At 44.8% G+C, this 26,682-nt stretch overlaps 1 protein-coding gene across 5 annotated transcripts in view; it reads left to right on the top strand.

Moving 5' to 3' along the window:
* The window catches only part of TBC1D1 (TBC1 domain family member 1), a 241,174-nt gene that overhangs the window by 165,642 nt on the left and 48,850 nt on the right, over positions 1 to 26,682 (top strand). For 3 of the 5 annotated variants that reach the window (XM_077279915.1, XM_077279916.1, XM_077279917.1), the window contains 5 exons: positions 1,534 to 1,644; positions 5,283 to 5,408; positions 8,821 to 8,907; positions 10,009 to 10,283; positions 21,913 to 22,052. In XM_077279915.1, coding sequence (XP_077136030.1) covers positions 1,534 to 1,644; positions 5,283 to 5,408; positions 8,821 to 8,907; positions 10,009 to 10,283; positions 21,913 to 22,052 — 739 coding nt within the window. Of the gene's footprint in view, positions 1 to 1,533; positions 1,645 to 5,282; positions 5,409 to 8,820; positions 8,908 to 10,008; positions 10,284 to 18,879; positions 19,202 to 21,519; positions 21,637 to 21,912; positions 22,053 to 26,682 lie in introns of those variants that run through there. The other 2 variants (XM_077279920.1, XM_077279918.1) reach the window with 2 other exon arrangements.

Raw genomic sequence — 26,682 nt, 5'->3', positions numbered from 1 at the left:
TTTCAAACTGCTTTACCCAGTATTTAATTCTGCCCCTAATAGTGTTATTTTTTTTGTAAGTGGGTCCTTTTTATGAAGGTCTTCTTTTTAGATATTTTGCAAAAGTTACAAAATGAGTAACCTGTAGATATTGTGTGAATGTGTAGTTTACACTGGCTTAGTATTGTATCCCACACAGTTGGAGGAGTCCACTGTCATCGTGCACCAGTATTGTGAGCTGTCCATGTTGTGGTGCAAGCACCTTGTCAGTGGCCGTTGTAGAGCCAGGCCTCGGTGCTCGGCTACAGATGGCCTGCATGTGTGGTGGTGAAGATAAGTAACTGCAAACTATTTTTATTAAAAATTGAAGGATTTGCTTAATGCTTTTCTTTGTATTTTTACGAAGTGGACTGTGGTAATTGCTACTACCAGTGCCTTATGCTCCCATAAACATTAGCCCAGTGTCAGCTGAAGTTGCCAGCGTCAATGTCACGATTCCACCCCCAGTGGGTCTCTAACGCAGTTATTGACAGCTCAGGTATGCAGGGGCGTGTGTTTTGATTGACAGCTTGGCCGTCCAATCGGTGACTGGGAGGTGCGGAGCTTGCGTCATGTGTTCCTAATGATTACTTGGCTACTTAACTTGCTGGCAGTCTCAGATAGCTGTCAGTCGTAGCTTCAGATCCATGTGGTTTGTTCCTCTGTATGTTATGCTTTGCTTGTAGGTCTATTGCTTCCAGACCTTGGACCTTGTTCTGACCATCTGTTTGCCTAGCCCCTTTGGTTTGATCCACTATTTTCCTGGTTTTCTGACCTCAGACCATTGCCTGACTATGCACCTGTCTTTTCCCTCTGTTTTTATAATGCACCCTCCTGGCTCTTGACCTCGGACTCCTTGGTTTCCCCAGCTCGCAGCTAGTCCTTGAGAAATAACTGTCACATCCGACAGGTTCGGCCGACAAGCTAATGTATATGGGAGCCCGGGCTAGTGATTGTTATTTGGAGTTAATAACCCGACATTTCCAATTTCGTACTGCCAATCCCTTTGTTCTCCTAGAGATTGACTGTCGCTAGACCGGTCTGGCGGTGGCATTCTCCTAAAGAATACAGGAGCTCTCAGCCAAACGGGCGCTCCTGTAATATGGGCGAGCCGGCTGATATTGCTGCCAGCCAAGTTATCTAATGTATATGGCGGGTTTTAGTCCAACGCTTTGAACTTGGAGTTCAACAATGAAGATGCTTTAGTCTGTATTCTTGGATTGAGGTCTCGGTAATCAAGAACGGTACAAGATCTCCTACTGAATGTCTAGCCATTGGCTACCTAGACTCAAGAACTTGTGTGATAATTATTCATAACCTGTTTGATGCCTGTAGCTCTTGGAGGTGACTCCTAATTTGCTCATGTGCATATGACAGTTGTGTTTTGTTTTTTTTTTCTTTTGTTTTTTTTTTTACCTTTTTTATTTTTAGTAACTTTTGTCCAACAGTATAAAATGAACAATAGCCTGTTTTTATATTTGTAACTTTATTATTTTATTTTTAATCTTTGCTCAGAAATTCCGCCCTCGGACTGAACAGAGAGAGAACGAGCTCATTATCTCCCAACTTAGGTATCTCTATGAGGAGAAGCAACGAGATCATGTCCACTGTGTGGAACCAAAGCAGGTAATGTATTTGCATTAGGATCTAGTAGTGTCACCCAGGGATTGGTCAGTGAGACACCAATTTGATAATTTTTAGGCTATGTACAGTACACACCAAAAGTTTGGACACACCTTCTCATTTAAAGATTTTTTTCTGTCTTTTCAGGACTATGAAAATTGTACATTCACACTGAAGGAATCAAAACTATGAATTAACACATGTGGAATTACATACTTAACAAAAAAGTGTGAAACAACTGGAATTATGTCTTATTCTAGGTTCTTCAAAGTAGCCACCTATTGCTTTGATGACTGCTTTGCACACTCTTGGCATTCTCTTGATGAGCTTCAAGAGGTAGTCACCAGGAATGGTTTTCACTTCAGATGTGCCCTGTCAGGTTTAATAAGTGGGGTTTCTTGCCTTATAAATGGGGTTGGGACCATCAGTTGTGTTGTGCAGAAGTCTGGTGGATACACAGCTGATAGTCCTACTGAATAGACTGTTGGCTGCTTTTTTTCTTGCCATAATTCAAATTCTAAGTAAAGAAAAACGAGTGGCCATTACTTTAAGAAATGAAGGTCAGTCAGAAAAATTGGGAAATCTTTGAAAGTGTCCCCAAGTGCAGTGGCAAAAACCATCAAGCGCTACAAAGAAACTGTCTCACATGAGGACAGCCCCAGGAAAGGAAGACCAAGAGTCACCTCTGCTTCTGAGGATAAGTTTATCCGAGTCGCCAATCTCAGAAATCGCAGGTTAACAGCAGCTCAGATTAGAGACCAGGTCAATGCCACAGAGTTCTAGCAGCAGACACATCACTACAACAACTGTTAAGAGGAGAGTTTGTGCAGCAGGCCTTCATGGCAAAATAGCTGCTAGGAAACCACTGTTAAGGACAGGCAACAAGCAGAAGAGACTTGTTTGTGCTACATAACACAAGGAATGGACACTAGACCAGTGGAAATCTGTGCTTTGGTCTGATGAGTCCAAACTTGAGATCTTTGGTTCCAACCACCGTGTCTTTGTGCGACGCAGAAAAGGTGAACGGATGGACTCTACATGCCTGGTTCCCACCGTGAAGCATGGAGGAGGAGGTGTGATGGTGTGGGGGTGCTTTGCTGGTGACACTGTTGCAGATTTATTCAAAATTGAAGGTATACTGAACCAGCATGGCTACCACAGCATCTTGCAGCGGCATGCTATTCCATCCGGTTTGCGTTTAGTTGGACCATCATTTATTTTTCAACAGGACAATGACCCCAAACACACCTCCAGGCTGTGTAAGGGCAATTTGACCAAGAGGAGAGTGATGGGGTGCTATGCCAGATGACCTGGCCTCCACAGTCACCTGACCTAAACCCAAATGAGATGGTTTGGGGTGAGCTGGACCACAGAGTGAAGGCAAAAGGGCGAACAAGTGCTAAGCATCTCTGGGAACTCCTTCAAGATTGTTGAAGACCATTCCCGGTGACTACCTCTTGAAGCTCATCAAGAGAATGCCAAGAGTGTGCAAAGCAGTCATCAAAGCAAAAGGTGGCTACTTTGCTTTCAAAATATTTTATTAAATTTTCATCAATAACGGGGGAGGGGAGAGCTGGGAGGGGAAGGAGGGGAGGGGGAGGGAAAGGTGGCTACTTTGAAGAACCTAGAATATAAGACATATTTTCAGTTGTTTCACACTTTTTTTGTTAAGTATATAATTCCACATGTGTTAAGTCAGTTTTGATTCCTTCAGTGTGAATGTACAATTTTCATAGTCATGAAAATACAGAAAAATCTTTACATGAGAAGGTGTGTCCAAACTTTTGGTCTGTACTATATATATTAAAGGGAATCTGTCACCCTGCCCCCCCCCCCATCTCCCGGGACATATATGACCTATTAATAAGTGAATACAGGTAATAGAAATGTTACTCTAGTCCTTCCTTTAGGCCTCATATTAATGGTATGTTGTGGAGAAATGTTATATTCTGTCTATATGTTAATGTTATGATTTCTTCCAGGCTCTGGGGCGTGCGGTGCTTGTAAGAAATCCCTGCCCCCTGTCTTCATTGTAATACTACCCCGTCCCATCAGCGTCAGTTATGGCCCCAGAATCCCGCGCCTACACTCCCTCATAAATGCATACCTCATCCTCTGTGGGCGCTGCATTCAGGAATCTTCTGCGCCAGCGACTTTCGCTCCAGTGACCTTTTGGTGTGCGCGCCAATAAGATGCTCTCCCCACTTCCTCTCTTTATTGTACGCCATGTACACATGGTTCCTAGCGATGACTGTGCATAGAGGAAGTGGGGAGAGCATGTTAAGGCGCGTGCAGCGGAGGTCACAGTGACTCCCCGGCGTCTGCGCAGAAGATCCCTGAATGCAGCGCCCACAGAAGATAGGATCAGGTATGTATTTGAGAGGGCGTGGGATTCCAGGGCCGTAACGGACACTGATGGGAGGGGGTAAGTATTTCAATGAGGACAGGAGGCAGGGATTTATTCCAGGCACCACATGCCCCGGAACATGGAGGAAATCATTAACGTTAAGACAGAATATAACATTGCTTAGCATCATGACCATTAATATGAGGCCTACAGGTAGGACTAGTGTAACATTTCCATTACCTGTACATCCTGGGGGGGGGGGGGGTGTGACAGATTCCCTTTAAATTGCTATCCATCAATCCATGATTTTGTTGTATCATGGTCAGACTCCCTCATGGCAGGACATTTTGAGGGAGAGAAGTGTAAAGCAAGGTGAATTTCACCTGACATGAGCCACGGACAGTTTAATTTGGTTAGAAAACCACATTAACTAGTTAAATCAGATTAACACGGGTTTTTACCATATACATGCTCAGGATTTGGATTGTGTACTTGATTCTTTAATCTATGCAATCCATATTATTCTTCCTACACTGACTGGCTTTTTTTTTTTTGCATTTATATAAATAAAATTGGCAAATGCATCTCAGAGAATAATTTCAGTTTTTCCCTGATGTAAGACCATAAGGTAATAGGATTAATATTAGATGGTTGACATGGTCCTCTGATCTGGTTTTACCCCTAATAGCCAGTTAGAATATATTGGTTTAAAAAGGTAGCGTGCCTGTGATTTGGTTGGAAAAATTAAAGTTCAATACTGTGTTAAAACAAACAAACAAAAAAATCCTCCTCTGATTCTGTCACGCTTTTTATTTTTGCTCTATGTTGCGCTATAGTAGAGATATAAACTTTTGCTGCTTTTGGAGAGCAGTATGTGAAATTTCTGCTTGCAGAGCATCTTGACGTTGTTTTCAGTCTTCTCTGGGGACATGTGCCTTAACCTCTCCCTCCCAGACAGTTAATCCCAGCTCTGCAGTGTTTTATTGCTTGTTTTGCTGTGACTGTCAGCATTTGGGAGGGAGGGGTGAAGGCACATGTCCCCAGAGAAGACTCTGAAGAAACGCCCAATTGGACAACAAGCAGAGATTTCACATACTGTGCAACAAAAAGAAACAAATGTGAATATCTCTGCAGAGGTGTGACACATTGCAAAGCGGAAAACAGTGGTAAAATCAGGGAGGTGCATGGATTATTATTTTTTTTTTTTACAGGTTCTCTAAGCTTCCCTTTTAAATCATGGATTATCTTAAGAATTTTCAATCTGCTTACTCCCATCTTTATATTTGAATTGCAGGTCTCGCAGATTTCCAGTAACCCCCTAAATGAGCTACAGATCAGTGCCCCCCGCTTCAGATTGGAGCTATTCAAGAGCAAAGCAAAGAGATCTTTAACAGAATCCCTAGAAAGTATTTTATCAAGGGTAAGCGGTCTAATCCATATGGTTTAAACAAATGCCTAAAATGGGCTGGAGTGCCAGGTGCTGCCTGTGGACAGAAATGCCATTGTTCTTAATAAAAAGCCGGGCCCTGGCATCTTGATTAGCTCTTAGTGTTAGGAATCCTCCGGATCACTTTCACATGGCTAAAGATCACTGGTCAGTGAGGGGCTTGCTGTTAATGGGTTTGTAGCTTCTTGGACATTGTTTGGAAACCTAAACTGTGCAGGAAGCGGGCAGGGAAGGTGGTCTGCTTACTTCTGTCGCCTTCTCTATGATAAGTGTTTATACAGAACCTCCGTGTTTGGATGAGTTTTCTACATTGGTTCATACAGCCAGAAAAGGTGATTTATTTTTTTTCTGCTAAGGAACTAGAAGATTATGGCCAAAGAGACCTATTAATGCAGGTCTGGAAAAGTGAGAAACTAGCGATGACGCCACCATTGCGCATCACAGCACGTCAGCTGGAAAGTTCATCAGTGACTTTATATAAATGGGCCTTCTTCCTCTTTGGATTATTCCTTTATCCTTGGGGTAACTGAATGCGGAGTTCCTTTTTTATAGCTGACGTTGGAGTGTGTTGGCATCCATTCATCGATTTTCTCTGGATGGCTTGAGAGTCTTAGCTTTCCACTGCACATTGATGGAGCAGAGTGCAGGATACCTTGGTTGATGAAATCCGTCTTGTGGTTGTTGTTTAATCTTTTTTTATTTTCCGTTAATGAGGGTCTCCTGCTCTGGGGCGGCCAGTGGGGGCTTTATGTGATGCTCTGCTTACATATTCATCTGTATGGCTTATGACAGGTCACTGATCTGTGTCCTGCCTCCTGTTTTACATTGTGAATATTATATGGTTTGAAAAAAAAATCCATTCAGCAGGTGGTGGTGGCAAGGCCTGAGCTGTGTAACATGATCACATGTATAATATCCATTTAATTATTTTATTTGCTGATTATAAATTAATTCAGAAAAAGAACAAAATAATTTTCTGAAAGTAGCGCTGCATCTATCGGACCTGCTGAATGTGAATTTTTTTTTTTTCAAAATTAGATTATATTCAGTATGTAAAATAGAGGGCATGTCAGTGAGGGATCAGTTACCTGTCATACGCTATACAGATGTATATGTTAGCAGAGCACCACATAAAGCCCTACAGGCCGCCCCGGAGCACCAGAATCTCGAAACTGCAAATAAAAATTACACAGCAACCACAAGACAGATTTCCTTACCCAGGTATCATTGTAATCAGTATAACAGCGCCGACCTGGCACTGTGTGTAAGTTACTGTGCACAGTCTGCTGACAGATTCCCTTTGTTTTGTCTATTTGTGTGTCACATTGTTTTAATGCATATCTAATAGAATGTAGTCATTTACAGGGAACCTGTCACAGGTTTGGCTGATATGATTTACGGCCACCCCCTTTTTCAGGACTTATCTACAGCGTTCTATAATGCTGTAGATAAGCCCCGATCTGACCTGCAAGAGAAGAAAAATAACTTACTATACTTGCCTGGGGGGGCGGTCTGGTCCGATGGGTGTCGCACAGGTTCGGGGCCTCCCATCTTCTTGCAATGCTGCCCTCCTGTTTGCGCTGTCCTCAACAGGGCAGATCAGTACGCCTGCGCAGGAGCGCCGATGCCAGGTAGCCATGAAGCAAAGTACTGCAGGTCACAGTTGCCGGTAAAGGTCAGAGGCCCAGCGCCTGCGCACTTCAGTACTTTGCTCTGCCCTCAACAGGACAGATCGGTACGCCTGTGCAGGAACGCGATGCTGGGGAGCCATGAAGCAACAGGAGGGCGGCATCACAAGAAGATGGGAGGCGCCGGACCGCCGCAGGTGAGTATAAGAAGTTATTGTTCTTCTCTTACAGGTTGGATCGGGGGCTTATCTACAGCATTATAGAATTCTGTATATCAGCCCTGAAAGGTGGTGGCCGTAGCTCGTATCAGCCAAACCTGGTGACATGTTCCCTTTAAGTGTTCTCTATGATTTTCCACTGAATGGCCATTTTTCCCTATTGTGTCAGTGACCTGGTACTTGTGGTTTCTGCAGCACGGCGTCACTGTCCTTTTTTAATAGATTCATAGTGATAGCTTTACAAAAACGAATGATCTTATAAGAACATGTAATTGCTCCATCCCAGATCGTCACATTCCTATTGTTCTGGCCCATTAGCGGCTGATTACAGAGATTGGCGTCCTGTTTATTTCTGTGCCAGCCTCTTGTACAAAATGGTAGCGTAGGATATTCTGGCCTGGCAGCATCCTGGCATCTGTTCTGTAGTCATGCCAGACCGAAAATAAACTAAGCAGGAATTAAATCCATCATTTCTTCCCGCAATCCAAGCTTCCTAATGCCGTCAGTACAATGCCTCTCATTATAGAATCGGCTGCTTAGCCGGGGTTTACTCTTCACAATGAAAAACCTCATGTTCTAATCGGAGGCATTGATTTATAAGGAACAGATTTCACACATTGCTGAAAAAGGAAAACTTCAATTAGGGCTGCTTATCCACCATTCATACTATGCAACCTTCCATTCATTTTTCTGTCATCCACATCCAGGAAGATTAGCTACATAGCCATGGGTAGTAAACTTCTTCATTATGTGGACAAAGGAACATCTAGATCTCTGGAGATGGACTTGTAACCTTGAGATTGATTATTTCTCAATAATCTTTGTCCTCAGACCGTTCTCTTGTCCTCTTTTTGTTCTCCATGCTTAGGGCTCCTTTTCACTTGCGAGAAATACGTGCGAGTCTCACAGGTTAAAACCAAGCTCTGGCACCGGCGCTCCAGAGCGGAGCGTGCGACTGCATAGCAACACATGGAGCTGCACACTCCGCTCCTGAGTGCCGCCACCAGAGCTTGGTTTTAACATGCGAGACTCGCACGTATTTCTCGCAAGTGAAAAGGAGCCCTTAGTATGGCCCACACAGACATAATGCAGAGATTGAGTCAACTCCCCTTTTTAACTGGTTTCAGGTGTGATTTTCATATTGCCCACACCTGTTACTTGCCACAGGTGAGCTTGACCAAGCATCGCATGCTTGAAACAGTTATCCCACCCATTTTTGGGGTTGTGTGGAATGATGTCCAATTTGCCTTTTTTTTTTTTTTTTTTTGCGGTGTCCGAATACACACTAAGGAAATAAACGTCTATAACAAAACATGTAATTGCAGTAATTTTCTGGGAGAAATGCTTCATTTTCTGGAACAATTTCATGGGTGCCAACACATATAGATAGATAGATAGATAGATAGATAGATACATACATATATATATACACATGCGTGCGCACACACACTTTTGTGAACCTGACCTAGTGAAGTATGATCTGAATCATGTTGTGCTTTTTTTTGTTTTGTTTTTTTTAAATCCTTTTGTATTTTACAGGGTAATAAAAATCGTTCTCAACAGGACAGCATTGGGAGCATAGATTATGACAGCTCGCTATATATTCCATTGGAAAGTGGTAGTAAGGTAATTTCTGCAATGTTCTGTTAATTCTTAATTGAAAAACATCTCCCCATATTGTATCCTGGAGTACAAGGAATTCTGTTTAGAGATGGGTCAATCTAAGCTTTTATACCATTCTTTATCCGTTTGCTGACAGACTAGCAGGGCCCTTGTCCTGTGGCCGCATCTGTAGTCTGTGACCACCAGACCAGAGCCCTAGGAGCAGCCTCCCACCTGACCGCATCCCCAGCGCCTCCTTTGATTATTAACCCAATGCACTAATTAGAATCTGGAAATGCGAACCTCTTCCTACCGATTGCAGGTTCCTGTCTGGCCGCCATGGATTAGGGACCAGAGTCCTGTGAATCTTATTGCTCAACTCAACATTATTTCTTATTCACAGACTTCACCTTGTCACCACCAACAATTTTTTTTTTTTTTTTTTGTTCCCATTGACCTGGCTTTTATGTTAACTTTATTTTTTTGCAAGCTTTGGATTTCATCTCTCATTTTTTACCATATATTTTACTGACATGTTGGCGTGGAGAAAAGGCTTCTCCTGGAGTAGGAAGAAGAGTGTAATTCTAAAAAAAACCTCCTAAATGCTTTTTATTGGCAAATGGCATTCGTTTTGTCGAATAAGGTAATCTCATCTGTTAGGTTTCCGTCAATGTGAAGACGATCTCAGATTAATATTAGGACAGGGGCCTGTGAGCATGTGCAGTAGGAGGCTCTGCTGCCAGGTCACAGCCGCGGAGTGTCCTACTGCACATGCTCACAAGCACCTGTCCTAATATTAATTTATTCTTAATTACATTTTATATTTTTATTCCTAGAGAATCTCTCTAAGTCAGTAGTGAATTTGCAATGAACCTTTTTTGCTATGTCAAGAGATCACATTCCTATACTTGGCACATAATAGTTGGCGGCCCTGTTGCGTATTTCTGTGGGCTCACGTCATGCCTGTGTTTGTTGGTGCATTGTCTTTTTAGATGTGTTTTTGTGTGATGATGAATAATCCAGGCTTGTTAGTGTTTTCCACCCCGTGGCCCTTCAGCTGTTATAAAACCACAGCGTACTGTTTGTTTTTCCCATACCATTTTTAAAAAAATCTCTCTATTCTAGGAACCTTCATTAAGAGACGTGGAAACGTCTTCTGTGGGAAGTCCTCTGAAGTCTCACGGCTCCATGGGTGATTTGCCGTCAGTAGCGGAGAGCTCTCCCTCTGAGCATCCTGGAGAATTATCTCCTCAAGGATTCCGACGTCGCGCTAACACTTTGAGTCATTTCCCGGTCACCTCTCCGGATTTACCAGAGCCTGTGCAGAAAAGCCCATCTGTTCCACAGAGGAGGCTTATGCGACATCACTCCGTGAGCACAGAGACGCCGCTCAAAAGAAAGTGAGTTCTGTAGAATTCTCTCCTGTTCAATAGGCTTTGTGTTTAGTTCTTGATTACAATCTCTTTTCTTAAATGGGATAACCGGGCTGAGATGTTGTGATGTGCGGGGATGTTTTACGTATACGGCTTTGGGACTTTTACACTGTGAAGTTGGCAAAGCAAAATCCCGGTTTATCTGGTCTTCAGAAGCTTCTGAGACCTGTACTGATCTGGTGAAATTAGGCAGATGGCCAGGACTGTAACCTTAGTATAGTCACTATCCATTCTGGCCATTTTCTTAAGTTTTCCTGATTTAGTAATTTACAGTGTGGAAATATTGAGGTTATAAGAATTTAGTGACAGAAAACATTCCCTGAGCTGGCAATTTGGCCTAAAGCCTGACCACCCAAATTTTACAAAATGGCATTAATGAGACTTTCTGTGATCTGGTCATTGAACATCATACAGAGCTGGTAGTCTATTAAAAGGATTGCACAGGCTCAGCAAAAGAATTTGTCCTTTTTAGTGATGGGCGAATGTTCTTGGATAAGGTATTTTGAGCATACTCTGGTGCTAACCGAGTGACTTCGGTGTGCTCGAATAATGTTTCAGTCCCCGCGCCTGTATGTCTCAAGGCTGTTCAACAGCCGCGATTCATGCAGGGATTGCCTAACAGTTAATCCCTGCATATGTTGTCTGAACAGCCTCCAGTCATCCAGCTGTGGGGACGCCAACATATTTTTCGGGCACGCCAAAGTCACTCAGTTCGCACCCGAGCATGCTCCAATAACTCCTTATCCCAGCACATTCGCTCATCACTAGTCCTTTTGCATTCTCAAAGCTCATAATGTTGATCCTTTGTGTTCATGATAGAAGCTTCTTGCAGATTTGGGGTTGGTAGTGACCCCTTACCTTTTGGGTTCCTGGGCGGCTGCTCCTATGGTATATTTGCCCCTGGTTTGCCCAGTAAAGGGAATGGGGCTCAGCTACATTATTAGAAAAATAGTGGGGGATAAGAGGCGCTATCGAGCTAAATAATTAAATCACCAGTAGAATAGTCATAAAAAGCCTTTTATCTGCCACTCAGATTTCTAAACCAAAGCTGCCTTGTGTGAATACATCCTCTCTGGCTCTGGAATATTGCCCTAGGATCTACCTACAGAAGTGAGGAAATGTATGTACATTCCGAATATTACGGTCTATGGCCGGCTCGCGTTCAGTCTCCTTCAGTAGTGAGATATGGTTGGTCTGAAATGCTTCAGTAATGGGGTCAGAATCTGGAAGAACATGCTCTTCTTCATATCAAAGAAAGTCCAGATCCAGTTTCATCCTCTCCTGGTGACCTTTTCAGCACTAGTCAGATATCTTGGAAGGAATATCATTTATGAAAACAGTCTTTGTTTTCAAGCAAGAACATCCTGCGGTACAGTGCTCTCTGGTTTTGCCTAGGATAGTCATGTTATGTTCAACCATAAGGCTACATGAAGATTATCATCTTTGTTCTTTTTAAGACAGCTGCTCTTCACTTTTTTGGTGAATTAGGACCCAGGCTGTCAAGAAACTAGAAGTTTTCAGCAATATGGACATCCTGCTCCATAAAAAGTTTCCCATCCAATTTGTCCAGTAATGGGTATTTTCTAGAAATGGTGGATTTGATTCGCAGGAGCCGTCCTGTCCAGCAGTCGCAGATTAGGGACCTGGTGGTTGGATTGGACTATAAATCTCCTCTTACTTCCCAGTATTTCTGTCTCTTTTTTTTTTTTTTTTCCTTTTCTATGTTGAGCCGGTTTGATGCGACATTTAGTGTGTGCGTTGAGCTAAAATTGTGGCACCACAGTCTTCATATTGTGGCGTGCCACCATACTGTGTGGGCGAGGGGTAGGGGCTGTTGTGTCCATAACACTGTGGGGGAGCTATCAGTTTGTAGGGGTGGGAGCCATTACAATGCGTGTGTGTTGGCCGTTAAGCTATGGGGGGCTGTGTGGGTGCCTTCACAGTGTGTGTGTGTGTCCATGGGGGTCATCATTCTGTGTTGAGGTGTGTGGTGTGCATGAAAGCCATTACACTGTATGTGGAGAGAGTGGGGGCATCACACTGTGTGGAGGGACTGTTGGGGGACATCATACCTTGTAGTGGGTGTTTTGTGGAGGCCGTCGCATTCTGTGGTGGGAACTATGGGACTATCCACTGTGTGTAATGGAGGGGGGTGGGGGTAGCCATGAGGACCATCATGCTATGTTTGTGTGGTGAGAGTGGGGGGCATCAGTGTGTTTGTGTGTGGTGGAGTCGTGGGACCAATCTCATTTGGTGAGTTGGAGGGGGCCATTACATTGTGTGGAGGGCCTGTTGGGGGACATCATACCGTATGGGGGGCTGTGACACAATGTAAGTGGCTGCTGGAGTCATCACACTGTGTGTGCTTGTGGGAGACTTTGGGGCTCAAATACTTTTGGTAGTGCCACTGTGAGGGCATCATACTGTGTATGTATGTGTTGTGGAATATTTGACATCATGCTACTTGATAGCCATGAAAGGGGGGTATCATGGTAGGTGAGAATACAAAGGGGCTTCGATAGTGCAAAATCACACAGTATAAATGTCCCTCTCCCTGTCTTTAAAAACCCCTTAGTGACGGAGCCAAATCTTTGAAATCTGACCAGTGTCACTTTATGTGGTAATAACTCTGCAACGCTTCAACAAATCCCAGTGATTTTGAGATTGTTTTTTTCGTGACACATTATACTTTATGATAATGGTAAATTTAGGTCAATGTTTTGTTTATTTATAAAAAAAAAAAAAAAAAAAAAAAAAAATTTGAGGAAAATGTTAAAAAAATTAGCAATTTTCAAAATTTAATCCAAATGGTCATACCACGGCAAACCATTAATAAATAACATTCCCCTCACGTCTGCTTTACATCAGCACCATTTGTAAAATGTTATTTTATTTTGTTAGCATTTTAGGAGGTTTAAAAATGTAGCAGCAATTTTTCATTTTTTTCAAGGAAATTTACAACATTTTATATTTTTTAGGGACCTATTCATGTTTGAAGTGACTTTAGGGGTCTCCTATATTGGGAAACCCCCAAACGTGATACCATTTTAAAAACTGCACCCCCTGACATATTGAAAACTGCTGTCAGGTAGTTTATTAACCCTTCAGATGCTTTACAGGAATTAATGCAAAGTGGTATGACAGAAATGACAATGTGTATTTATTTTTACCACCTAAATGCCTCTAACTTCTGAACAGTTTTCAACAGCCGTCAGACTATAAGGGTATGTTTCCACTGTCAGGATGGCCGGCGGCGAAGCCGCTCGGCGCTAAGCCCCGCCCCCTTTCTGGGACGCGATCATGCCGGATGTGTTAACTCTTCACATCCGGGATGATCGCTCTCTCCCATAGGGCCCTGTGATATGCCTTGCGGGGACGCTGCGTCCCCGCAAGGTGTCCACGGACATGCTGCGATCTGAAAAGACGCGCAGCATGTCCGGAGTCGCAGGGCCGCCGCGTGCGGGTTTCCACGCATAGTGGAGACGGGATTTCATAAAATCCCCTCCACTATGCTGGAACATCTGGACGCTGCGTGTTTGACGCTGCAGCTCTGCGCAGCGTCAAACAAGCAGCGTTTCCTGACAGTGGAAACATACCCTTAGGCCACTATTTGGTCGTGAATTGCCATGGCAAACATCAGGACCACAAAATCATGATCTGAGGGCAACGATTGGGATAAAGAGGAAGCCACTACACTCTGTTAACCATTTATAATGATGTAGTCACTATTGACAGCAGCATCTAAGGGGTTAAACAGATATGGACGGTGCAAGCACGGATCGTGGCTGATACAGCAAGTTGTAAACTATAGTGTACAGCCGACAGCTGCGGGATTGTCACCTGTATGGGGAGGCTATTCTCATATCTCAGGTCAGTTAAAATACGTATTGGCTGTCATTTAAGGGGTTAAAAGTTGGGAGCTATGCCCTTCGGTGAGTGCACCTTGATCCTGCCTACTCCACCTATTTTATATTGGCAGATGAAGAGGAGCTCATTTAGGACTCCTGCCAGGGGCCCCATGTTATCTATGGAAGCTTCTGTCGATACAGCACATCTCCTTTTTACAAGGGGCAATGTAATGCCGATGGCAGTGATTTTTATTTTTTTGTATGCATAAATGATCTGATCACCTGACAAGTGTTTTTCTCATTAATCAGGTGTTGTCTGGCCTGAAAATATAATAATTGCGAATTGGTTATTGATTGGTCTAAATGGGCCATTAGTATAATATTCCAGGTTTCGGTTTCTATAAGGAGAATAAAGGCAGGCCTCTCATTTAGCATTCTGGTCTGTAGTAGGATGAAAGTCCCCAAGGTTTTTAATTATCATGTTTAAAAGGAATCTGTCAGCAGGTTATAATCATGTAATCTGTGAGCATCATAATGTAGATGACGAGTTCCTGATTACAGCCATGTGTCTCTCCTGGGCTTTATTTTGCTGTTTCAATGCAGTTAGAGTTTTATAAGCAGGAGATTATCACTACAGGACAATTGGCCACCTACTCCTATCACACCCACACCACTGATTTAGCAGCTTTCTGTTACTGTACAATGTACAAAGAACGCTGTTGTCTCTGTGACCTTAGGGAAAGAGGGAGCGTATACTGTCTCTCAATGTAAGGAAGTCCTAGTCTATCTCTAAAGGTACCTTCACATTAAGCGACGCTGCAGCGATAGACAACGATGCCGATCGCTGCAGCGTCGCTGTTTCGTCGTTGTGTGGTCGCTGGAGAGCTGTCACACAGACAGCTCTCCAGCGACCAACGATGCCTAAGTCCCCTGGTAACCAGGGTAAACATCGGGTTACTAAGCGCAGGGCCGCACTTAGTAACCCGATGTTTACCCTGGTTACCAGTGTAAATGTTAAAAAAAACAAACAGTACATACTTACATTCCCATGCCTGTCGCGTCCGCTTCCCTGCACTGTGTGAGCGCCGGCCCTAAAGCACAGCGGTGACGTCACCGCTGTGCTTTGCCTTATGGCCGGCGCTCAGTCAGTGCAGGAAGCTCTGAGCAGCAGCGCGGACGCCGGGGGACGTGACAGACATCAGAGGGTGAGTATGTAGTGTTTTTTTTTTTTTTTACTTTTACAATGGTAACCAGAGTAAATATCGGGTTACTAAGCGCGGCCCTGCGCTTAGTAACCCGATATTTACCCTGGTTACCATTGTAAAACATTGCTGGCATCGTTGCTTTTGCTGTCAAACACAACGATACACACCAATCTGACGACCAAATAAAGTTCTGGACTTTCAGCAACGACCAGCGATATCACAGCGGGATCCAGATCGCTGCTGCGTGTCAAACACAATGATATCGCTATCCAGGACGCTGCAACGTCACGGATCGCTATCGTTATTGTTGTTAAGTCGCTTAGTGTGAAGGTACCTTAACTCAAAGGTTACTTTTGAAGGTGGAGATGCCTGATTCTCATACCTCTGTGTTGCTACAAAATCCTACGCGGCTTTCACCCTCCCCCAGGGAGGAAAGGGGCAGTAGTAAATCGGGGTAACACCAGGTGGGCAAACAGGTAAACTTGGGCACAGTCAAATGACAGGTGCACAGGATAAAATACAAACGGAAATGGGTGCACAGGAACAAAGCAGAAAAGCAACCCTAAAGAATGCCAGAAGGCGGAGGAAGAGGTATTCACAACACACTGCATGCAACAATCTCAGGATGACAAGAACAACTCTCAGGAACTCCTTTCTCCAATGCAGCCGAGAACAGAATGAAGATTCTATTGCTGACATGGAGGGAAGCCCGGCACAGGTTTATATAATGGAAAGGTGTGGCTCCAGTAAGCAGCAAGGCCAATAGATCACGAGGAACTCTAAACCCTTTCCATGCCACAAGAAACCTGTTTAACTCTGCATGGTCATTCATGAGTTTAGAGGACCTGTGTTCAGCTATTAGCCGCAATCTTCTAATCTCACAATTACCACATGGCCCAGCAGAATTTGGCACATTCGTGACAGCTGTGCTGTGTGGGGTTATAAACAGCTCAACAGTTGAGATCTTCAATTTACGAACAGGAGGTTCACTTTAATTATGTAGATCAATTTCTCCAGAAAGCACCTTGTAGAATAATATTCTGTTTACCTTGGAACCATCGTCTTAGGACTGAGCTGGCAAACTTCACATCCTGCTCGTGCAGGAGGCTCCTGAACGGACCACCCGAGGACAGGATCGGCATCACAATGTGAAGGAAGGAATGACATAAGGCAACAGGCCAGAGATATTTCATCAGATAGCGACGTTCGTGCTGAAACATGAAAACGAGTGTCAGACATGTCTTCATCCCCTGGAGGATCAGTGAAGACTACGGAGGGAAGAGACCAGGAAGCGTGTGGTTATTTGGGCATATCTGCACAATACAGGATCAGAAGTGATTTCAGGTGCTGAATATGAGTAGTGGCAACCTGCGTTCTGTACCACAACCAAGAGCGCAGGAAAGTGTGCAAAGACGACAGACCTTCCCACGTGAGCCGGCACCGCACACCTCTGTCAGGCTGGATTTGACTGTGCTGACTCATAGACCAATATTGACACTAGCTGTGTGTTGGACACGTGGATTTTTCTTCTTGCGTTTTTGTTTCCCCCTCACATAAGGTTACGCTTGATTGGTCGGAAACTAAACAGTTTTGGGCTTCACCTGATCCTCATTCACCTGATATATTGATTTATACAGTCGCTAAAAAAAGTTGCATACTGTAATATGAAATGGCTTCACACATCTGTGGTTATCCATACGTAATCTCCTTCATGGCACAAGGCTGCAAAAATACTGGCATCAAAATGATTGCTTGTGTTTTTTTTCTTATAGCCCTGAGTAACCCGTATGGGTTGTATCCATAGCGGTGATGGGTGCAGTCTCACCTGATGCCACCATAGACGCCTCCAGTATAAAGGGCACATCATAGTTCGGGGTTTTCAGTATGATTTTGCACTTGAAACCTTAGCGTAAAGTTTCTCTTCTGGCGACAGAGGTAAAATTACCTAGGATGGCTTGACATATGGTTGCATGCTTTCATATTTTTGATATCTTCCAAGTAGTGTTACACAATCCCTGCATGTGTTGCGGCTGTCAAACAGCCATGAGACATGCAGCCGCAGAGACTCATAGTATATCTGAAATCCACTGCCTCGGAGTAACTCTCAACTCTGCTCTGTCCTTCAAACCACACGTCCAAACTCTTGCCACCTCCTGTTGCCTCAAGCTCAAAAATATTTCCAGAATCTTTCCCTTCCTCAGCCCTCAATCTTCTAAAACTCTTGTGCATGCCCTCATCTCCCTCCTCGATTACTGCAACACCCTCCTCTGTGGCCTCCCCGCTAACTCTCTTGCACCGCTCCAGTCTCTCCTCAACTCTGCTGCCCGGCTAATCCACCTCTCTCCTCACTACTCCCGTTTCTCCCCTCTGCAGATCCCTCCACTGGCTCCCAATTCCCCAACAAATCCAGTTAAAACTGCTAACACTGACCTACAAATCCATCCACAATCTGTCTCCTCCCTATATCTCTGAACTAATCTCCCAATATCTTCCCTCATGTAACCTTTGATCCTCCCAAGACCTCCTACTCTCCTCCACACTTATTTGTTCCTCACACAACCACCTCCAAGATCTCTCCCGAATATCCCCCATCCTCTGGAATTCACACCTCAACACGTCCGATTATCCACCACCCTCGAATCCTTCACACGGAACCTGAAAACCCATCTCTTCAGGAAAGCCTACAGCCTGCAATAGTCATTCTGCCGCCTCCCCACCACCTGAGCTACTGCACCGCTGATCTTCTGTATCTTCCCCATTATCCCGTAGAATGTAAGTACGCAAGGACAGGGTCCTCTCCCCTCTGTACCAGTCTGTCATCGTTAACTTGTGAACTGTAAACGATATCGATAACTTTGTATGTAACCCCTTCTCATGTACAGCACCGTGGAATTAATGGGGCTATACAAATTAATAATATTATTATTATTATTCGAGCATGCCGAAGTCACTTGGTTAGCACCCAAGCATGCTCAGATAACACCTTTTCCCAGCAAGTTAACTTATCAGGACTTCCAACCCTAGACTAAAGACCTGTTGTTCTGAAATTGTCTGTTTTCGAAAATACTTGTATTCTACATGAAATGGCAGCTCTGGGACCTCCTCGCCTCTGTACGTTACATTGTGCTGGTCCTCTGTTATTCCTCCTAGAAATCAATGAGTACATAGATGATGGGGCATTACCGGGTGTGGGGGATTTGTACCTATACAGTCCAATCAGTGCTGTCTGGCACTTCCACAATGGTTGAAATCCGATTTCTTTTGAATATTACGGACACGAGCCTCATTTCGCAGTGATACTTTCACAATAACAAGTAATTGAGTAGTGGGAGAAGCATGAAATGGTGTTGTGTGGGTTTTGAGAGATAGAGATATACATACATACATACATACATACATACATACATACATACATACATAATCAAATGTTATTTCGATGCTTCTTGTCGTTCTATAAGGTCCCACTGCTGCCATGACCTTTCTGTAGCTTTGTCGGCCATTTAAGCTAGTGTAAATAATGTGTGCCAGTTTCTGCCACATTGGATAGACTTTCCGAGCCACCGTCATGTAATATCAGATAGGTTTGTGGTAGGTTGCTACCTCGTGCACAGTCTCTACCTCCACTGAAGTGTCTCCCGCTCCCTCCCTCGCTGGCTGGAATGCTGGCGTCTAGTTCCAGCCCGGCTCCCAGTGTGCCTGCGAGCAGTTCAGCACAATGTGACCAGGCTGCCGCATCTCCTCCCGTCACTGCAGCCTCTTCTCCTAGATTCTGCCAAAAATTCAGGCATCACTCCGGCGTCAGGGAACCAAGTGGTCCAATCACTCAGAAAAGGTGAGCAGAAGAACCTGTCCTTGTCCTGCATGGTTTCTTGCTTGGTCACATCTGCATGTGTCTTGGGGTCTTTTTATTCCCTATATACTTCCAATATGTAAATCTATTAGAAATGCTTAATCTCGGGATTAGTGACCTGTAGGTAATGTATATGGCCTGTAGTGGGGTGTGAGCTCATTACTGCCCTAGGAAATTATGGCGTTATTGGGGGGGAGGAAGTAGACAACGGTGCAGATTTGGGAGGAAGGACGGCGATGCGATAGTTTGTGTGATCTGGTACTAATGGACGTGCCTTTCCAAAAAACCTCTGTATTTGAAGGTAAAAGACTGTTGAAATGTGTGCAGTGTAACCTTTCCATCTAAACCTGCATGTGTGCTGCCTACGCTCCCACTGGGGTCCGGACACCTGTGAAATCTGCGCTTTTCTTAACTTGTTATCCGCTACTGTTTATAACATGCTGCAGTTAATAGAAGGCTGAGAAACTGAACACGGTGTATAAACAATGAGGCTTAAGTGTTCCCATCATTTTTGGGGGAGCAGTGTATAATCTCCTGCAGCGTCGGATCTGTTCATTTAGGAAGCGAAAGTAATTGTCAATCAATGTAACCTCCGCTGGGGCAAATGAAGGTGACGACAGGTGCAATGGAGAAGAACGGCAAGCCCACCCTGAAAAGAGTATGGTTCCTGGTACAACGCCTGAGACCATGACTTACCCGTAATTCCTATAGAAATGAGGGAGCTTCGGTGCAGCCTTGCAGTGGCCTACAGTTTGGTGCACAGTTATTATGTCTCCTCGTTTACGTACTAGAGTCCTTCTTCCACTTCTGATTGCCGATTGTCGTTACTCGGAGTGAGCACGGTCTGAATGCTGCCGGCATGTGGACTAATAAACCTGGAAGGCTCAAATGCAGAGGCGGAACGGTGCACAAACCTCATGGTCACGCCAAGGTCGCACCATAGCCTCCTCATTTGTATAGGAGCAACAGGTACAGTGCTAGTGTCCTTCTTTTATGGGCGAAGTACTCTCTAACACTGTACAGCCCATTGTAAAATGGATTTTGGGGTTGACTGACTGCCTTTAAGCACTAACTTCAGCCAATTCAGGTTCCTCTTAATTGATGCTATTGCAAGGAGGTTTGTGTCTCCCAGACGTCTCGAGCATATGGCAGATACCACTACACCGTTACATAAGAGTTGGTGAGTGGTACCCGGACTGGCTCAGAGGATTAGCTTGATCTGACCTTACACTTGTGTATTGCGCCATTCATTCCCCCTGATGGAGGGCCATGCCCGACTTCCTGTGGCCGGTGTGAGGGTAGTTCCTGGATGACCAGGACATTGATGCCACTGACTTTCCCAGATCTACATCCAAGTAATAACTTCTGGGCCATATTATATCTGTGCACTCGCTGCCACCAAATGGCACCACCGAATGTGCAGAAGATCACTGATCGTCTAGGAGTAGATTCACTTCTTCCAAAGACCCATCTGCTGCCTTATCAGGAACATTCCCAGGCACATGGAGGCCATTCTCACTATGGAGTCAAATTAGGAGTTGCTGTGATGAAATGCTCACAAATTAGATCCTCCTATGACTTCAGGTTTTTTTTTTACTTTTGCTTTTCATGGTCATTTAGTATCTAGCCCTCGGTTGCCAAATCTGTCCGTTCACCATTGTTACGTCATTCTTAACGAATATTAGTAAAGACTTAAATCTTTCGTTCATCGAGATCCGATGTGCGCTTTGTGTCCTTTTTTTTTTGTAATTGACTTTACTCCAAATTCCTATCATCATGGATCTCTTTGAAAAGTTATTGGTTTGGTCTCTCGCATGAATGGAAGCTATGATAACTAATGTGAACACGGCCTAACAAACATGCTGTTTTTTAATCCATTTTTTTTAATGTTAATGTGAGTCCGTCACCAGGTTTTTGCTACGCTGTCTGATAGCAGAATGATGTAGATGCAGAGACCCTGGTTCTAGTGATCGGTCACTTACTTTACTAGGTGCTGCAGCTTTCTGGGTACACTGTGCATAGGCAGAAAGTTGCCAATCAATGGTGGAGATGGGGTTGGACCTGGCTACAGGTTTTCTAGTCCTCTACTGATCGTCTCCTGCTGTAAAATGATTTTATGAACACTACAGTAAGCAGACCAGTAAGTGACACGTCGCTGGATTCTGGGTCTCCTACATTATGTAGCAGAAATCAGGTGACCGATTTTTATCCCATATTTCTGTTGTTCGCTTGTAGTACTACCTTTTTATTTTTTTTCTTAATAACCTTTCACTTCCTCCTTTTCTGGTCTGTGCTCTCAGCCTCTTCTACCGCTCTTCTTTTCGGAAGAAGCTTCACTCTTCCTCTTCTGTGCCAAACTTTCTAAAGTTTCTTGCTCCTGTAGCAGAACATAGTGCGTCTGAATTTACCAAAGAACGGTAGGTGGTTTTGTGTGGCCCCTCTAGCTGCTCCATTGTGCCTAATGGCTCCCAATATCTCCGGTCACTTTCCCTTTGGTTAATGCTTTGTATAAGTGACTGTTGTCATACGTAATCCTGTTCATATTGTGTATGATGATCCTTCATTGCCCTCCGCCTTTGCACCATGTATGGCATGAATACTTGGTCTGTTTTGTGTAGGCTGTCATTAGATGGTCTTTATCATTTTTTTTTTTTTTTTTATATATAATTTTTTTTTTTTTTCTGTCTTTTCAGTGATTTTGAATGTAAGTCCATCCACAGTGAAGCGGCGTGCAGCAGTCCAGTGAGGACACGGCGGCATTCTTGGAGGCAGCAAATCTTCTTGCGTGTGGCAACTCCGCAAAAGGCATGTGATTCCCCAAACAGATACGAGGGTAAGATATGGGTTAAATGTTTTTGTTTTTTTTTTCTTTTTGTAAGTCATATATGCATACTTAGTACTATTTGAGGGTTTAAGAAAAGTGGTCCCCAAAAGCTTCTACACTTAAAAACACACTGCACAGGTAGTCCTCCTGCCCAAGTCCAGTGCGGTCTTTCCAGCGCTACTCCAGTCTCTGTGTTTTCCTACAGAGTTGATGTCCATTCAGTAGGAAATCACCTCTGCAGCCAATCACTGAGCTCGGCTACTCATGCCACCTACATCAGCAGAACTTCTGACCTCGGTGATTGGCTGCAGCAGTGATGTGCGCTGTCAGCACTGCAGCCAAAACACCATGACGAGTACCAAACTCCCACAGATGATGGACTACCTTTTTTAAAACTGTGGCGAGAGCGTTATCGGACAGCTCCATGGAGTTCAATGCCCCCTTTGTTTTAATGTTCTCTGAGGGTCCCCAGCTTTTTAATCTTCCGACGTAATTTTGTTATGGAGGCCTTCACCAGGAGGGACCACACGTCCTCCCTACATTCTTCTATCGGTCTCTATGGTCAGCTTTTGTTCCACAGTAGTACTGGTGGCTTGCTTGTATGAGACACTACACGAATGGATGGATGTCCATCGTTACCTACACAAGTGTTCGAGGAGCAGAGTTTCTACTGTTAGAGGAAATGGTGACCACATCGTTGGGCTTCCTGTTGCCTAAGAACGCCATGGATGACTGACGTTACATCACCGATTACGCGGATGGATATATATATTATAGGGTGTGCAGATTATCACAGATTTGATCTAAACTGCGAAGATGTTGGATGAAATTGCAAAATTTATTTATTTTTATTTTTTTTAATTTCTAAAACTGCTTCGGTCTGGAGAACCTGGGGACAAACTTGTATGTTCCATTTTTCTGAAGATGGCTAGTGGCCCCATACACATGGCCTTGTTACAGTCCTTGGATCTGTAATACAGTTCTAATGGGTTTTGACTGGCTCATACTGTCTAGTCACTATTTATTTATTTTTTTCACTTGAAATACATAGTGTACATGGGATTATGAGATTGACCATCTCCTTGAATAGGAAAGTCTTGATTTCTGAAGACCTGTATCGGATGTTGGATTTGGACTAGTTTCCCATCGTACTTGGTCACAAGTGTGGGAATCTTGTATTTGGCCATCCTTTAGAGTCTGATCATCCTTGGAAAATCTATGGAAAGTGTGTAAATAATCGGAGTAGGGAATAACAATCTTTAGAATTGTCTGCATTGCTGCATATAATGAGTCCGTAGCATCATTACTCACCCAGTCCAACATTGCTGCTGAGTTGGCACTTATTTTTAGTAGCAGCACTTTTTTTTTTCTTGCTAAAGATGTACTTAAACCTTTCAAATATTTTACTTTTAGAATTATCCATCAAAAAAATTAATCAATATTTCTATAGCTCCCAGGTTTGTGCTTAACAGGCAGATGTCGGCTATGTAATTCGGCCTGCTCAGAGTTTCATATTTTTCTCGAGTACGAGTGTGGTAGTAACATACTTTTTGTGAGGACCGTGTGGATCTGGGGTGCTGCCGTTTCCATTAAGGCTACTTTCACACTAGTGTCGTGCACTGCACGTCGCTATGCGTCGTTTTGTAGAAAAAAACGTATCCTGCAAAAGTGCTTGCAGGATGCGGTTTTTCTCCATTGACTTGCATTAGCGACGCAGTGCGACCCGTCGTGCGACAGTTGCGTCGGTCCGTCGCCACCAAAAAAGTTGCTTGTAACGTTTTTTGGTGCGTCGTGACCGTCTTTTCCGACCGCGCATGCGCGGCCGGAACTCCGCCCCCTCCTCCCCGCACATCACAATGGGGCAGCGGATGCATTGAAAAACCGCATCTACCGCCCCCGTTGTGCGGCGCTTTCAATGCTAGCGTCGTTGCGTCGGCACGTCGCATTGCGACGTGCAGTGCACGACGCTAGTGTGAAAGTAGCCTAACTCGTATATCTGCACGGCTTCTATCCTGCATTTATTTCCTCTACACGCTGGCGCACACACACCGCAGCGCAGGTTGGTAGTCTATTTGCCAGTGGGGTGATTGCAGCTGCCGCTCACAGAATAGTGGATGATTACAAACTTCTCCTTGCAACGCCCCTATGACTGAAAGCGAGCAGCTGCAGGGAGGATATGAATTCATTTTCTCTCTGTAGCTCCTCATCTAGTTTTGAAGCCAGGCAGGATATTAATGCTGTTTGTGTGCGTTAAATGTGTAGGTTGCATACACTGAAGCATTTCAACAAGAGTGGACATTAAAGGGAACCTGACAGCAAATACATGCTGCCTGAACCACGGGCAGCATGTGTCGGATGCTGGGGTTATCTCTGCCACTTATGTTTAACTCTGAAATGCAGCAGCTTTTCAGTGAAAAAAATCATGCTGTAACGGCCGCAGTGGACTTAGGCTACGTTCACACTTGCGTTGTGCGCCGCAGCGTCGGCGCCGCAACGCACAACGCAAACAAAAACGCAGCAAAACGCATGCACAACGCTGCGTTTTGCGCCGCATGCGTCCTTTTTTTCATTGATTTTGGACGCAGCAAAAATGCAACTTGCTGCGTCCTCTGCGCCCGGACGCGGGCGCCGCAGGGACGCATGCGGCGCAAAACGCAAGTGCGACGCATGTCCATGCGCCCCCATGTTAAATATAGGGACGCATGCGGCGACGCTGCGGCGCCCGACGCTGCGGCGCCGACCGCAAATGTGAACGTAGCCTAAACTGCTCCTGAGACTAGTCAGAAAGGTTTGTACCCGGCCTCTTATCCCTGTCTACTGTCAATAACTGACATGTCTCTCAGTACATGCAGGGAGGAACCTGTAAGTCAAGGGAGCAGGTGGGGAGAAGCCGCGTGGACCCACCTTTCCAACTAGTTTCCCAGCCCACTTATTTAAAAAAAGAGCAAAACAAAAAAACTCAGTAGCGTTTCAGAGTCTAACATACCTGGCTAAAATAATGCAACTGCCACCATTTGTCAAGGAGAACAGCTGTGGAGGGGGTCACACAGATCCCACCACTATGTCACAGATGACGCTGGAGAGATAACAGATCCCACCAGTTCATCAGGGGATGCAACTCCGCTGCCTCCAATCATCAAGACAATTATGCAATTGATTGACGAGTGATGGACGAGGCCGCAGCTGTTTAGACTCCTAAGCCAGTTATTGGGAAATTCGGTGACAATATGGTACACTGCTCAAAAAAAGTAAAGGGAACACTAAAATACCACATCCTTGATATCTCTAAATGAAATATTCAATTTGCAAATTTTTATTCATTACATAGTGGAATGTGTTCAGAACAATAAAACATAGCAATTATCAATGTAAATCAAAATGAATATCCCATGGAGGTCTGGATTTAGAATGACTCAAAATCAAAGTGGAAAATAAAATTACAGGCTGATCCCACTCCAGTGGAAATGCCTCATGACAAGGAAAAGATGCTCAGCAATTGTGTGGCCTCCACGTTGCCTGTATGACCTCCCTACTGTACAACGCCTGGGCATGTTCCTGATGAGGCGGTGGATGGTCTTCTGAGGGTTCTCCTCCCAGACATGGACTAAAGCATCTGCCAACTCCTGGACAGACTGTGGTGCAACGTGACGTTGGTGGATGGTGCAAGACATGATGTCCCAGATGTGCTCAATCGGATTCAGGTCTGGGGAACAGGCGGGCCAGTCCATAGCTTCAATGCCTTCATCTTGCAGGAACTGCTGACACACTCCAGCCACATTGAGTCTGGCATTGTACTGCATTAGGAGGAACCCAGGGCCAACCGCACCAGCATATGGTCTCACAGGGGGTCTGAGGATCTCCTCTCGGTGCCTAATGAGTCAGGCTACCTATGGCGAGCACATGGAGGGCTCTGCGGCCCTCCAAAGAAATCCCACCCCACACCATTACTGACCCACTGCCAAACTGGTCATGCTGAAGGATGTTCCAGGCAGCAGATCGCTCTCCACGGCATCTCCAGACTCTGTCACGTCTGTCACATGTGCTCAATGTGAACCTGCTTTCATCTGTGAAGAGCACAGGGCGCCAGTGGCGAATTTGCCAATCCTGGTGTTCTCTGGCAAATGCCAATGTCCTGCACGGTGTTGGGCTGTGAGCACAACCCCCATCTGTGGACATCATACACAGCCTCATGGAGTCGGTTTCTAACCGTTTGTGCAGACACATGCACATTTGTGGCCTGCTGGAGGTCATTTTACAGGGCTCTGGCAGTGCTCCTCCTGTTCCTCCTTGCACAAAGGCGGGGGTAGCGGCCCTGCTGCCGAGATGTTGCCCTCCTACGGCCCCCTCCACATTTCCTGTTGTACTGGTCTGTCTCCTGGTAGCGCCTCCAGCCTCTGTACACTGCGCTGACAGACACAGCAAACCTTCTTGCCACAGCTCGCATTGATGTGCCATCCTGGATGAGCTGCACTACCTGAGCCACGTGTGTGGGTTGTAGAGTCCGTCTCATGCTACCACGAGTGTGAAAGCACAACCAACATTCAAAAGTGACCAAAACATCAGCCAGAAAGCATTGGTACTGAGATGTGGTCTGTGGTCCCCACCTGCAGAACCACTCCTTTATTGAGGGTGTCTTGAT

This window comes from Ranitomeya variabilis, chromosome 1, assembly GCF_051348905.1.
Source record: "Ranitomeya variabilis isolate aRanVar5 chromosome 1, aRanVar5.hap1, whole genome shotgun sequence".
Classification (NCBI taxonomy): domain Eukaryota; kingdom Metazoa; phylum Chordata; class Amphibia; order Anura; family Dendrobatidae; genus Ranitomeya; species Ranitomeya variabilis.
The sequence above is the reverse complement of the archived record's forward strand: the minus strand, read 5'-3'. Positions and strand labels throughout refer to the sequence as shown.